The sequence below is a fragment of the Phyllostomus discolor genome, chromosome 10 (assembly GCF_004126475.2).
Source record: "Phyllostomus discolor isolate MPI-MPIP mPhyDis1 chromosome 10, mPhyDis1.pri.v3, whole genome shotgun sequence".
Taxonomy (NCBI): Eukaryota; Metazoa; Chordata; class Mammalia; order Chiroptera; family Phyllostomidae; genus Phyllostomus; species Phyllostomus discolor.
In genome coordinates, this window is record NC_040912.2 from 85,944,783 (window position 1) to 85,958,539 (window position 13,757).

At 58.1% G+C, this 13,757-nt stretch overlaps 1 protein-coding gene across 4 annotated transcripts in view; it reads right to left on the reverse strand.

The window, feature by feature from the left end:
* The window catches only part of TRPV6 (transient receptor potential cation channel subfamily V member 6), a 15,389-nt gene extending 1,720 nt beyond the window's left edge, over positions 1 to 13,669 (reverse strand). Inside the window, exons 1-14 of one of the 4 annotated variants that reach the window (XM_036010982.1) lie at positions 13,568 to 13,669; positions 12,762 to 12,916; positions 4,753 to 4,850; positions 4,503 to 4,625; positions 4,004 to 4,141; positions 3,642 to 3,740; positions 3,380 to 3,555; positions 2,727 to 2,873; positions 2,425 to 2,637; positions 2,040 to 2,126; positions 1,858 to 1,934; positions 1,455 to 1,620; positions 1,010 to 1,076; positions 401 to 669 (exon numbers count right to left, since the gene is read on the reverse strand). In XM_036010982.1, the coding sequence (XP_035866875.1) occupies positions 401 to 669; positions 1,010 to 1,076; positions 1,455 to 1,620; positions 1,858 to 1,934; positions 2,040 to 2,126; positions 2,425 to 2,637; positions 2,727 to 2,873; positions 3,380 to 3,555; positions 3,642 to 3,740; positions 4,004 to 4,141; positions 4,503 to 4,625; positions 4,753 to 4,850; positions 12,762 to 12,889 (1,788 nt within the window). In that variant the 5' untranslated portion in view covers positions 12,890 to 12,916; positions 13,568 to 13,669. Of the gene's footprint in view, positions 1 to 400; positions 670 to 1,009; positions 1,077 to 1,454; positions 1,621 to 1,857; positions 1,935 to 2,039; positions 2,127 to 2,424; positions 2,638 to 2,726; positions 2,874 to 3,379; positions 3,556 to 3,641; positions 3,741 to 4,003; positions 4,142 to 4,502; positions 4,626 to 4,752; positions 4,851 to 12,761; positions 13,153 to 13,178; positions 13,301 to 13,567 lie in introns of those variants that run through there. The other 3 variants (XM_036010981.1, XM_036010983.1, XM_028525464.2) reach the window with 3 other exon arrangements.
* Between the last annotated feature and the right edge of the window lie 88 nt (positions 13,670 to 13,757).

The window sequence follows — 13,757 nt, forward strand, 5'->3', positions numbered from 1 at the left end:
TTCCGCTACTACAGGGGAGTTTTTGTGGCGTTATTTTTAACGTGTCTGACTTTTCTGGGTCAAATCTTGAAGACTGAAATATTGCCAGGAAGATGGGAATACTGCAGTTTGTATTCAGTTGCAACGTTTACAAAATGCCATCACCTTTATTCTTGATTTAATTCGTGTTGATTACTCTAGAAAAGACAGGTTTTCATTTTTGAGCAAACCGTGAGGAACTCTTTTCAGCTGTTCCAGCATCACTCAGTGGTATTGCTAATCCAGCTCTACTGTACACTCTGTATCATCCCGTGCACTGTGCAATAATGGTCTGATCATGTGAAGTCAAAATAACCCTGCTTCTGCATTTGGCACGAAGGAAAGGACTTGCACTAGCCCACCCAGCCACCAGGGGGCTCACCTGAGCCCGCCAGAGCTCATCCCGCTCATGAGCCACCCGCCAGTGGGTGTCGCCCATCATGGCGATGAGGAGGTTGAGCATGAGCAGGGTGGCGATGATGGCGAAGGCAGCGTAGGTGATGCTGTACATGAAGGGCAGGTCCACGTCGTAGTTGGCGGGACCGTCGATGATGGTGAGGAACATCTCAAAGGTGCTGAACAGCGCCATGGGGTAGTTGTAGAAGTGCCCCAGCTCGTCGGGGTTCTCTGTCTGGAAGATGATATAGAAGGCTGCTCCACCCAAGGGGGTGAGAGTGACCGTGGTGAGGGCGGCCGCGGACGTGACCGAACCACAGCCAGCTCTTGGCTGCCCATCTGCCGCATCTCCCTGGCACCAACCCAGCCCGTCATCGCGCTGTGCTTTAGGTTCTCAGGTTGCCTTGTTTTCCGCATGGCTCATCCTCTGCTCCCAGGAGCCACCTCTCCCTATCACACCCCCGCCCCCCGCCCCCCGTCGTCTGTCACCTCTGCCTCCTCCCACCTTTCCCCAAGTCTATGCGAGCCCTTCTGTGCCGTCTAAGCTCCTCCAGCCTCTCCCTCCCGTGGCCCCCACCCCGACCAGGTGGTTTACCTGAGGTAAAGCCCAGGATGACCACGGCCATCAGCCAGCAGAATCGCATCAGGTCACCAAAGATCATCTAGAGCGGGGAGTGAGAAGGTCACACCCGTCGCTCCAGCCGGCTGCCCCTCCCGGCCTCCCGCAGACCTGGGAACCCTCGTGGCTCCGCCCTCCAGGTCAGGGCTGGCAAACTGGCTGCAGGCCAGGGCTGTTTGGTCTATTTCGGTATGACCCTTGAACTAAGAATAGTTTTTACGTTTTGAAAGACTTGGGGAAAAAAAGAAGAGGAGGAAAAGAGTATGCAGCAGGGGCAGTATGAGCCGCATACTGTATGCAGTATGCCGTGTGTGGCTCACAAAGCCCGGACGTTGTCTCTCAGGTGGCTTTTGTCGGGATGTTTGCAGTCCCTTCCCCAGGCCCTTTCTCTAGGAAGCCTGGGGGCGGGGGGGACACAGACCTTCTGGATCATGATGGTGAAGGGGCCCAGCATCTGGAATCCTCGGGCGAAGTACATGACATTGCACCAGCCCAGCACCAGGGCGAAGGACATGGGCACCACCTCCCCGCGCGTGTTGGTGAGCCGCATCACCATGGTGACCAGCACCGTGCACGCGTAGGTGATGCTGGGGGGAGAGCAGAGGGCAGGGAGTGATGAGAGGGGCCTGGGGTTCTCCTGGGGACCCCAGGGCAAGAGTGTGGCTGAGGCAGTAGGAACACGCTCAGATTCCGTCTCTGCGAGCTCCATGCTCACGGTCACACACACGGCTTGAGGGGGCAGGTCCTCCAGGGATTCCCCAGGGGTCAGGAGTCCGGGAATCCAGGAGGGAAGGGATGGGCTTCCCATGAGGAAGGAGACTCACATGAGGACGTGGAACGGCCCCCCGAGGATGGTGTGTCCAAAGAAGCGCATGAACCCCACCCTGAAGATGTCTGGAATCTGCGGACACAAAGGCAGCTCTAGGCCAGGGCTCAGGCTGGATCCCCGGAGCAGGTGGCCACACCCGGGACCCAGTCCACGCCCAGGACCCAGTCCACGCTGCACCTCTACGATCAGGATGATCACAGCTCCAACGACCGTCACCAGCTCCCCCACCAGTCGGATGGCGTCCTGGCGGGTCACATAGGCCTCCTGAGCGGGGGGGAGCATGGTCAGGGCACGCAGGGTCTGGTGCGTCTGCCCTGCCCGTCCCCGGTCGGAGGTCAGCATCCCTTGTTCGAGTCTTTTTAACCTGGTGGTTCGGCTCTCTCAAACCCTGCTCTTCGAGTGCACACGTGTGTCTGTGTGTGTGAGTATTTGGGGGCTGTGCCTATGTGTTTGGGACCCGGGTGAGGGGAGACATGTGGGCTGTCAGACAGGAACAGGGTTCAAGTGTGAGAAAGGGCAGACCGCTGACCCCGCCCCGGGCCCTGAGGCTCCCAGGCGCCACCTGAAGGAGTTTCTGCTGCAGGAGGGTGTTGTCCCGGGGCTGGGTGCGGTTGTCGGTCCTGGGCTTCAGGGGCCGGTACACGCAGCACATGGTGAAGCAGATGATGTAGAGGACGTACAAGGCACCCAGCAGGCAGAAGTAGGGCCGCCCGTAGCGCTTCCACTTGAGGCTCACCAGCTCCTTCACCGGTGTCTGGTCCAGGATCTGGCGAGCCTGCGGCAGGAAGACGGCAGAGCAGCAAGTGGCTCAGAGACCCTGACACCCCTCCCCCGCTGCTCTCTGACCTGACCACCACCCCGTACCTCCCGCTTCTTGGTGGTGACGATGAGTTCCAGCAGTGACGGCTCATCTCCAGAGGAATCGATCTCCGTGAGGTCATAGAGGGTGTAGGTCGTCAACCCGAACGTCCCCTGGCTGTGCCTCCACTTCTGCATCAAGTGGTGGAACATCTGAGGTGGACGGGACGACGGAGACGTGAGGGGCAGGCAAAGGGGAGGGCCACGGGGTGGGTGGGAGTGGGGAGCAGGCCCAGGAGGACAGCACTACTGGAAGTGGTGGCTGCTCTTCATCGACGGCCACCCGCCACCGCTGGGGCAGAAGAACCCATGTTCACACTGACCCCCTAGGTTGCCCTCTGACCCCGCACAGCTCTCTCTAAACCTTGGGAAGAGGAGACAGCCGGGAAGGCTGCAGCCCTGTGGCCTGGAGACAGATGTGGGTGTCACAGCTCCAGGGTGAGATCTAGACTCTGCTGGCCCCCAGCGCCCCAGGGAAGAGAAAGTGGGCAAGAAAGGGACCAGCGGACAAGGGAGACGGGGCCTGAAAGAAACACTCCAACCTGAAAATGGGGCCTGGGCATCAGGGGTGCGTGCTTACATCTGCTTTCCCAAAGACTAAAAGTATTGGCAGGGGGGTCATTGGGACAACGCCGTGGGGTGGAGGGCGTGCCCCTCACCACAGTGTTGCCCTCCACGCCCGCCAGCTTGAAGGGGGTGAGGCCCTGGTGGTTGGGCACGAGGTCCAGGGGCTGCAGGCGGCCTCCGCGCCCGTCGTAGGACAGCAGCAGGTTGTACATCTGGCAGGCAGAGGTCTTGTTGGGCTGGAAGACGAGGATGTGCAACACTGTGTTTCCTGGGGGAGGACACGGGTGTCACATGGCCACTGGATCCACTGTCCCAGCCCCTCCGCGCCCCTCGCTTCCTGCTCCCAGCGCTTACCCAGGGAGTCCTGGGCCCGGATGTTCGCTCCGTGTTCGATGAGCAGACGCACGATCTCCTCATTGCCCACGCAGGCAGCGAAGGACAGAGGGTGCTCCCCTGGGGACACGGAGGGCTCTGGAGCATGAGTGTGGGCTGGGGCGTGAATTCTCCCAGGGACTGCCTGTTCCTCCCCACCTCTCGGTGCTGGGCTTGGGGACAGTTGTCAGCAGAACCAGAGGCAGGGAGGGTGCGGGAGTGGCTCTGGCCTCAGGCCCTCTCAGGGCCGACCCCAGCCCCAGCCTCCCAGGCATGGGGCACAGGGCCCTCCTCTCTTGCCCACCACTCACCTCCCTCCCCCCAGGCCTGGCCCTGGCTCTCACCAAAGTAGACGTGGTTGTGGGGGCTGTGGCGGAAAGCTGAGCCCGTAGCTCTGGCCGAGATGCTGGCCCCGTGGGCGAGCAGGGCTCGCACCAAGTTCACATTCTGGTTCAGGATGGCCACGTGCAGTGCAGTCTGGCCTGGTTCAGAGAGAGCCCTCGGTCGTGGGGTCTGTGTCCAGCATTTATGCCGGGATGGGGGGCGGGCATATCCATACAGGATCCTACACCAGGGCAGCCTGGAGGGGTGGGGACTGGGGGCCCTGAGCCACGCAGGGTCCCTAGGGAATCCGGGGGCCACCCACTTCTTCCCACTCTCTGGGCCTCTCCATTGCAGCGGGTTGTGTCCTAATGAGGGGCAGTGAGGAGGACAAGGAAGGAGGGAACAGAGAGCGGCGGTGCTCAGATTCCCTCTTTGGTTTCCGCAAATCACCCACCGGAGCTTGTCTAGAAATATCCAACGGGCCTCCCCTTCCCTCCACCCCGGCCCCTGTCTCCTCACCCTCGTAGAGCTCAGAGGTCATGGGCTCAGAGACCAGGTCCGGGGCAGCCTCCATCAGCAGCATGGCCGCCTCCAGGTTGTCGTAGAGGGCCGCTATGTGCAACGCTGTCTCCCCCAGGGCTCCTGGGCGGAAAGAGGAGGTGTGGGGCTTCTGTGCCCAGGGAATCGGGACGAGAGTGACGTCGGTGCCCATGGCACCTGGGGCCGACCCGGCCGGAGAGCGGTGCCTGGGGCTCTGCTCCTTCCTTACCTCTTTGGTGCACCTCACAGGGCTGATACTTGAGCAGTTTATTGAGAGCCTGGACGTCATTCTCTTTGGCAGCTAGAAGGAGAGGACACCCCAAGATCCTACAAGGGAATGGGGCCAGAAAGGTAGCAACCGTGAGCGTGCCCAGTGGTGGAGCAAGGGAGGATGGCTTTGCTTCATCCTATACAAACATGTAGCTCAGTGACAATGCCCCCAAGATCCCTGGTGCAGGGAAGTGAGGCCATTGAGCTGCAAAGTGTCACCCAGTCTCTTTCTTCCTGACCAGTTAGTTCACAGAAATCTCAGCGCCTGGGTTCCTACTCCCGGGTGCAGACACTGGAGTGCGCGTGGAGGTATCCGGGCTTGTCTGGTATGGAAGGGAGGGGCTTTGCCTAGGCACTCACTCACCTCCTGACCTATTGACTTCGCAGCAACCCTGATTCAAGTTCACTGAGTGTCTTGAGATTACCCTCCACGATAAGCCTTGTTTTCTAGGACAAGGAGTACCAGGCATCCCTCCCTCTTGTTTGTGGAGGAAGTCAGCAGGGAGAGCTTAGCAGATTTTCTCCTGCGGCCCTGTGCTCTTCCTCCCGGACTTCTCGGAGAACCCTTTGACCCTGGCACCTCCCTCCCCCTCTACCAGCATCTCTAGGGCTTCATCCAATAGGAATAGCCCATCCTTTTTGTTTTCCTGGCCCCCGAGTCAGGGAAGAGTTTCTTCCTACTTCCTCTTTGTTTCTCACTTGTTCCAAGCAAAAATCATCTTCCCTTCGGGCTCCCCAAACCCTCTTTTGAGTTTTATTCCTACAGTGAACTTGAAAACTTTTTTTAAAGATCAAGACTTACTTCAACCAAGACCCAAGGGACCCCTTTCACTCAATTTTCTCTTTCGCCCCAGAGCCATGGGATCCTTCTATGGGACCGAATGAAATAACCCTGTGTATCCAGAGACGGCCAGTTACGTGACCGACAAAGAGATCCAGACAGGCACTCACAGGCTAAGGACTGGTAGTGGCAGGAAACCCCCTCCAGCACTGGGGGTGGGGGTGGGGGATTGGGAGGGGAGGGAGAGCTCAAGACCCATCCCCCACAACGCGGGCTACAGCCCCCCTCACACCACCCAGGCAGCCCCAGCCCTGCCAATTCTCTTCAACTCATTCTCTCCCTAGTCAGGGTCAGTCCCTGCCTCCTCCTTGATTCACGTCCTCAGTCTCCAGCCCCAGATTCGCAAAAGCCTCTCCTAACTAGTCTCCCCATGCCCTGTGTGCCCCCAGGCCATCCTTCTCCATGCCACCCATATACTCTCTTTGAATGGCAAATGTAGTCACAGCTTCCAAACCACCGCCACCCTGGGTCATTAAGTATCCGAGCAGAAGGAACCCAGGGTCCTTTCCAGTCTTGGGGCAACGCTTTTCCATGCTCTTCTTCACCCTCACTCTCCCACGCAGCCTGTTGGCCTCACGGCCCTGGAGCACCCCATCCTGTACCACTGCCCTACCGCTCCTCACACCTGAAATGTACCCCCACCCCCCTGCATAATCGTCTCTTCTGCATTCCTAGGATTTGTGCCCGGCATGAGGGAGCCAGTCCCTCTCTCTGTAGAATGAGTAAGGAACGGTGCCAAGACGAGGTTTAGTCTTACTGTCTCTCCTTATTATCTTTATTGGCCACCCTGAAGCCAACCTGAAGCAAACATATAATCTAAGTTAAAAAAATAGTATGCTTGGTATGCAAACAGCTGCAAAACAAGTTTTCTGTGCGCCCCTGCACCACTGCCACTGCCGCCACCACCACCTTCCCAACAGCTGGGCCAAACCCGTCCTCAGTGGATGTTCTAGAGCCAGCACTACGCACACGGAGGACCGCACGGCCTCCCCAGGGACCGCGGCGCTCTGCTCTGGCCTTCCCACCACTGAGCATGCGCATTGTGATCCGTGTCCATCTCTTGCTCTGCACGGGGACGTGAAGGCAGCGATCAGCCACTTCCTCTCCTCTGTGTTCTTGCCCTGCCCTCCTCCAATTACCTTCTAGCTTTGCGCCCGGTTTTGACTAAATGCATGAAAGGCGAATGGCAAAGCTAGGGATGGGGGTTGGGCCCCAGGGCTCCCACTGCCCAAGCTCCAGCTTTGCTGTAGCTCCTGTCTTCTAGGGTATGTGCGAGGGGGCAGGCCAGTCGGTGACAGGCCCGAAGATATGTCTCCCTTTGGGTCCCTCCACCTCTCCGGGGCCAGCTAACGTCCCCCGCAGGCGCTCTCTAGGTGTCCATTTCCTTCCCTCTGCGGACAGCCCTACTGGGCCGGGAAGGTCAAGGTGCTGCTGTCTGACTCAGGCTCGCCAGGTCCGCCCAATAAAAACACGGGATGCTTCGCTCAGTTTGAATTTGAGATACACAACAAATAATGGTTTAGTGTAAGCCTGTCCCGTGTGATATTTGTGACACACTTACAAGGGAGGGGCCCCAAAAGGACAGAATTTATCTATAAAGCATTGTGCATTTATTCTCGCGTGTTTAAATGTCAGTCACCTTCAAGTACTCTCCATTTGATGCAATGCACCTATGGAGACTTTTTTCCCACTGCTCAGAGTGGTTTTTGAACTCGTTGATTTTGATGCCTTTTAGTGCTTCTGCTGTTTTTTGTTTCACCATTTCCACGTTGGGGAAATGGAAAAGTTGCTTGGGGTGAGATCTGGTGAATAGGGAGGGTGGGGCACGGGGGTCATGCTGTTTTGGTAAAAAGCTGCTGAACACTCGGCCCAGTGGGGGCAGGTGCGCTCACAAATCATTCATCATGAAATGGGCAAATGCGTTGAAAGAGCCTCCAAAAAAATTCACTGAAGCCTAATGCAGCCTCTCACAACAACACCAGCTGGTACACTGACACAGATGGGTCCCTAGAACACTCACCTAGTGGGGGAAGCCTGTAGTACAAGGGGCCCGCCCTCCAGAACATAATTCCTTTTGGGGGGTGGTCCTTCATCGCATACTAATAATGTGTTGTTTATCTAAACTTCACATTTAACTCCACGTCCTCCATTTTATCTGGCAAGCGCAATCAGACCACACTCTGGTTAAAGACCCCACTTAGAACCCAGCCTCGCAGGGTTTGTAGAGGGCCGGCCTCCTCTGGTTGGCAAATTCCAGAACCCAGTCAAAAGGGGGTGGCGAGGGGGGGCGGGGCCAGCAGTGTGCAAAGGGTTCTGAGGGGATCGGGCAGAGCCACTACTTGTAATAGCACCACAGGGCCACAAGGGGACAGTAGAGAAAGCCCTTGCTCACATTCTTGGCAGTAAGGGGGATCCCCCAAAACACCCGACAGTCCTTGGGCCCCCTAAAAAAACCGTGCAAGAGCAGACCCACCCAAAGACTCACAGGCCTGAGGCACCTGTAGGTTCTCTGATGGCGACCCAGCGCAGAAGTTTAGATCTGGAGCAAACTCTGTACACCTTCCCCAGAAGGCTGCCAGATGCCTCCTGAGGGCAGGAAGCGGAGAGACACTAAAGAAGCAGCTTCCCATTTGAATGGTTAGATCATACTCTCCTTCCCAGGGAAAGCTTCACTTTATGTAGCAGAATAATTTGCATTGCTACCCAAACCCCCTGGTTACAAAGAGCAATGGTTCTCAAACAGGGCCAATCCCTGGCCCCTCCCCCAAGGAATCTGGCAATGTTGGGGGGACATTTTTGGTTGTTACAACTGGGGGAGGGGTGCTACTAGCTTCCGGTGGGTGGAGGGGAGGGTGCTGTGAGCACCTTACACAAGCAGCTTCTCATAACAAAAGGTTTTCCTGCCCACCATGTGCCAAGGTAGAGAAACCCCAGCTGGGAAGGTATAATTATTCCTAACCCATTTTTTACAAAGGATACTTCCCATTACAAAGGACGAGGAATGACCTATACGTGCATGGTTGCGTACACACCGTTAAACAAAAAAGGTGAAGCCTTTGAAACACCCACTGATTCAGGAGCACCGAGACCTCATAGAGGGCATCTGGCATTGTCACATGAAAGGTGTTTGCAGGATTTGGAATGTTTTCTCTTGCTGGACAATTATTTATCACATCGAACGATCTAGTTCCATATTAAACCGGTGCGAGTCTTGCTGTGGGATTCCTGGCAGAAAACCTAGCACATCACCCGTCAACAAACTGGCGCTCCCTCCCCTCGGGCCTCCCCGTGGCCACCAAGGGAGGATCTCTCACTTCCCCCTTCCGAGTTCCTGCCCCCCATGCCCCCCTCTCCATTCCTGAGGATGTGTACGCGCCGGCGGGTGTGCACACACGTGTGTGCAGGGTGCACGAGTTTTGTATACGGTCGCTGGGACACAAGGCAGGGCCGGGAATATCTTCAGGAGACGTCAAATCGGAATTTTAGAGCAGGGAAGTCCCTAGGAAACTAGTCTAATCTGTTCGTGCAACAGATGGCTCTTGCTCAAGCCTGGAGTTGGAGGTGACTTGTCCTAACACGCCAGAGGCAGAGCAGGGACGAGTGCCCCAGTTGTCATGACTCTGTCCTCATTCTCAGTGTCATCAGGGTTTGAAACGGGGTTTGGAAGATGCACAAGGGGCTGTACGGGCCTGTGTGGGTTCCCCTGGTTGAGCCACAAGCATCCTGTGTGTGTCTGTGTGGGGTAGGGGGGGAAGTCCTTTGGGAAGGGGAGGGCACAGACAACACGGTGGCTCAGAGTACATTCCCAGAATGCATATGGCACTGACAGGAGGAAGTTCACAAGCCCTCTCAGCTCCTGCCATCAAGCGCCTCACTCATTACCCCTTTTGCTCCTCCCAGCCCTGCCACGAAAGCCGGACAATGCTCTCATTTTTCAGAAAAGGAAACCGAGGCCGAATAGCCCAGTCCTCCCTGGAGGAGGATCACACAGAGAGTTAAAAGCAGAATGTTTCACCAAGAACCTAGCCTGAGGCGCTCACCACTAAATTATGTGGTTCTTCAAGTTTTATGACTCTTCCCAGAGGGAGAGGGCCAGCCCGGAGCAGTGGCCACAGATGAAGGAAACCACAGTCACGTCTGGGGAGGAGGAGGCACACACTGATCACTTGCAGGCCACCTCCCTCCAGGTCAAGTTCTTGGCAGTGGGTTGAGGTTCAAAGCTCCCAGGAAAGTGGCTATTTGCAGACTTGGAGTCGGGCTGCAACCCCGTCGTGCGTGTAGGCAGACCCGTGTGCCTGCAAAGACGCGTGTGCATGTAGTTCCTGAGGCGGGGAGTCCTCGTAGCACCGGAGTGTCCCCGGGCTGGCTTTCCACAGACACGTCCGCTCACCTAGACTTACGGGTGTCTGTCTGTCTGTCAGTCTGTCTCACCGGAGGGGAACCCACGTGTTCCTTGCCTTCCTGCAGACTGTGGGGAGCAGGAAGGTGGACGGTGGCAGCAAGGGGCCCGCTCCGGAAGCTGCCCGGCACAGCCCTTGCCGGCCGAAATCAGACACCGCGGCACCCTCCTCCGTGCTACCGCGACACTGTTCACCGCCTCCTTCGGGCGCTCCCCAGGCATCGCCAGGTGGAGGCACATTCGCCCACGAGAGCCTGAGCTCCCGGCGAGCAGGGAAGGCGCCCCGTTCTTGCTCCTGCAGACCCAGCAGAGCACTTCCCGCTCGGCACACGTTTAGCACGCTGGCGGTCAGGAGAGAAGGCAGCTCAGGGCCCCGGGAGGGTTGCGACGGCAGCAAGGGGAGAGAGTTTGGCCTGGATGGCGACGCTGGGCGTTTACCCAGAGCGGGTTTCGTGACTGAGACCCAAGAAAAGTCTCCCCGTGAGAGGAGCCCTGGCTTCAGCCCAGGGAGACCAGAAAGTCCTCCCTTCTCCCTGGACCGTGCTCCACCCCCTGGAGTGACCCCGAATTCCACTCTAAGCCCTTGGCACAAATCCCTATGCCCCCCCACCCCTACTTGCTCCCCCTGGGCCTGCCTCTTTCCCAGAGGGTAAAGTCCCTCCCTCCCACTGTCGGACTGGGGCTTCTGAGATAAGACTGGTGCCGGTAACACCGTTGGCTGCTTTCTTCCATCAGCGCACCCCCTGACCTGGCTATACTGTCCTTGCGTCCATGGCTATCTCATTTTTTCTAAGTGCCTGGTGACTGCATGGCCTAGTCCTCTCCCCTTCCTGCTAACTTCGGGGTCCACCCAGGGGACAGACAGTCAGTACTCCTGACTCCCGGTGTGTGGGAAGGAGAAGGCCGAGGAGCTGGGGAATCAGGCAGGGAGATCAGTCACCGGAGGGGGGTCCCTCCAAGTGGTAACATCCAGCCTCTGTAGCCGAAGGCATAGCAGGAGGAGGCTCGCCAGATGGTCTTCGGAAGAAAGGAGGCAGGAGAGGCAGGTGGAAGCCGCCCACGCACAGCCAGGCCGCGGTCCTTCACTCTGTCCCCACTTCACTCGGGCACACGGGGAACTTCCGTCACCCCTTCCAAAACCCCGGGCCTTCCAGCGCTCTGCACCTGCCGCCCCAGCCCCGGGGTCCTGGGAGTGGGACCGGGACAAGTGGGACCCGTGGTGGCCGCGTCTGCAACAACACCACCATTCTGCGGCCGCCCGCCAGACGTCACCGGCCAAACATGCGCTCAGCCCCCACTCTCCCAGGCCTGGGGGACAGAGGTGGGCGGCGGGTGTGCGAGACGGGAAGCCCAGACTGAAACCGCCGGGGCTCGTGCCAGCCCAGGATCCTCAAGCACAAGTGGGAAAACCACAGGGCCCCCGGGTGGCCTCCAAGCCTGCTCCCTCCTGGTCGGGCTCAGGCAGGCCCCGCCATGGGCAGGTGGAGAAAGATCCTCAGACCAAAAAAAATGTTAAGCTTTCCTGTCTGAATAGACATATCACCTGCCTTCTTAGGGGCCCAGAGGGGGAACCCCAACTGGAGGACTTCCTTCAGACGTGCCATCGCCTGGGTGGGGCGATCCGCAGAGACTTGGGAAGGAGACCACATCGTACAGGGGTGGCTCCAAGCTTCCGCCATGTCCCCTCCCCCCGGCTCCCAGCTCTAAGCTGCCAGGGATGGGGTGGGGGTCGGGGAGCATCAGATGCAACGAGTGTGATTTCTTTAGAGCGCAAACTCTGGAGCCGCTCCGGTTCCCCAACCCCAGGTGAGAGCGCAGGCGAGCACTGGTCCTAAGTACGTTCTGGCCAGGTTTCCGCGCCCGTCTGCCGCCGTGGCAGAGAGCAATGAATTACAGTCTGGGTCCCGGGTGTGATCCTCTGCATACCCTCCCATCAACAGCTGAGGCAATTAGCACACGGGAACGATAACTATGACCACATGATCCCATTTGGTCTTCTTGCGGGGTTATCCGAAGATCCTCCCTGCATCATTCATGCCTGCATTCATTCATTCCCACATTCCTGGGGGGGGTGGGGTGCTGCATGTTTCTGCCAGAGAGGTCCGAGGGGCAGGAACTTAAGATAAAAGTCATAGCCATGACCCACCCGTCTGGTGGCGGTTCAATGCCGCCACAATCCTTCCAAGGCCCAGCAAGCTGTCTGGCCACTAGGAAAATACAGTCAACCCTTGCACAACATGAGTTTGAAATATTGGACCCTCCTGTGAGTGACTTTTGTCAATGGATCCTCTCCCTTCAGTTGACAAGTACTATTCGTTGGACTCTCGCAGCTGAAACCCACATTGTTCAAGGGTCAACTGGCGGCTGAGAATCCTCGTATGTGGAGGGCCGACATCAGTTATTCATGGGTGTTTTTTGAGTGCACACCCTCGGCAGCCCTAACCCCCACATTGTCCAAGGGTCAACTGCACCCACAAGAAGCTGCATCTTAAAGACGGTGAGAACCTGTGTCCGCACCAGCCCTCCTCCTGGAGCCCTGGGGCCCCGCAGGCCAAGACTCTTGAGACAAAATGCTCCCAAGAGCCAAGCCTGGAGCATGATCTGTCCAGACAGAGGAGCCAAATAAAGACAGAGAGGGAAAAGGGGGGAAAGGGGGAGGCTGGGGGAGAGGAGGGGGGAGGGACACACCTGGGGAGGGGGCGGCTGGCGGCAGCAGGTGGAGACTTACCTCTTCTGCTGCAGCAGGTTCTGCGCGTCTCGGCTCTGGGCCCAGGACTCCTGTCTCTGGAACCACCTGCAGAACTTTCTCCACAGGCAGAGAATGGGCCCCGTCTTCTTGGGCAGCGGCAGCCCCATGTCGTGTAAGGCCGGCTCCTTGTGGGGCTGAGGGGGAGACCAGACCCCGACTGGACTCAGCCTTGGGGCCGCATCGGTCTCCCCGAGGGCCAGCCTGCCCTCCGCCTGGAGAGGCCCCATCTCCGACCTCCCGGGCCCCCACGGGAGTCTCGGAAGCCGCCCCGGCCGCCGGACTGCAGAAGGCTCCGAGGTGGTTACACTTGGCAGAGCGGAGACTCCCTCATTGGGCTCCTCTGGCAGGAGCCGCGGGGATCTGTGCAGACGAACTCCCTCCCTCCTCCCAAATTACCTGAGATTTAAAGAGACAGGCCAGCAGACCGGTCTGCCACCTGGGGCCTTGCGTAAACTCCTTCACCCTGGTCTCTCTCCCTGCCCTCGGGCCAGTCCGGGCAGGGAAGGCCTTCAAAGAGACTACAACGACCTCCCTTGGACTTTGGGATACCTGCTGACCTTTTATAGAAGGGCCCGGAAGGGTCAGGCTAGCCTGAGAGCCTCAAGGCAGTGACGGAGGAGGGAGGGGTCAGGTGATCCTTTGGGGGTTGGGGGCCCCTCAAGTGAGCGAGTGAGTGAGCGAGCCCTCCCCCTCACAGGGCTTTTCCCTCAGCAGTCCCGCATCCTCCAGGAGCCTTCCCTGCCGGGGCCTTAGCTTTTCTCGACTCTTCCAGCTTTGTCTCTCACCTGCCCCAGAACAGGTACACAAGTCTCAAAAAACCCTTAGACCCCTAACCACCGCCGGGCCAGCAAACTTTTCTGTAAAGGGCCAAGATAGTAAATGCAAATATTTAGGTTTTGCAAGCCCAGGCAAACAATCTCTGACACGTTCTTTTTCTCCTTCTCCTCCTCCTCCTCCTTCTTTTTTCACAGCCCT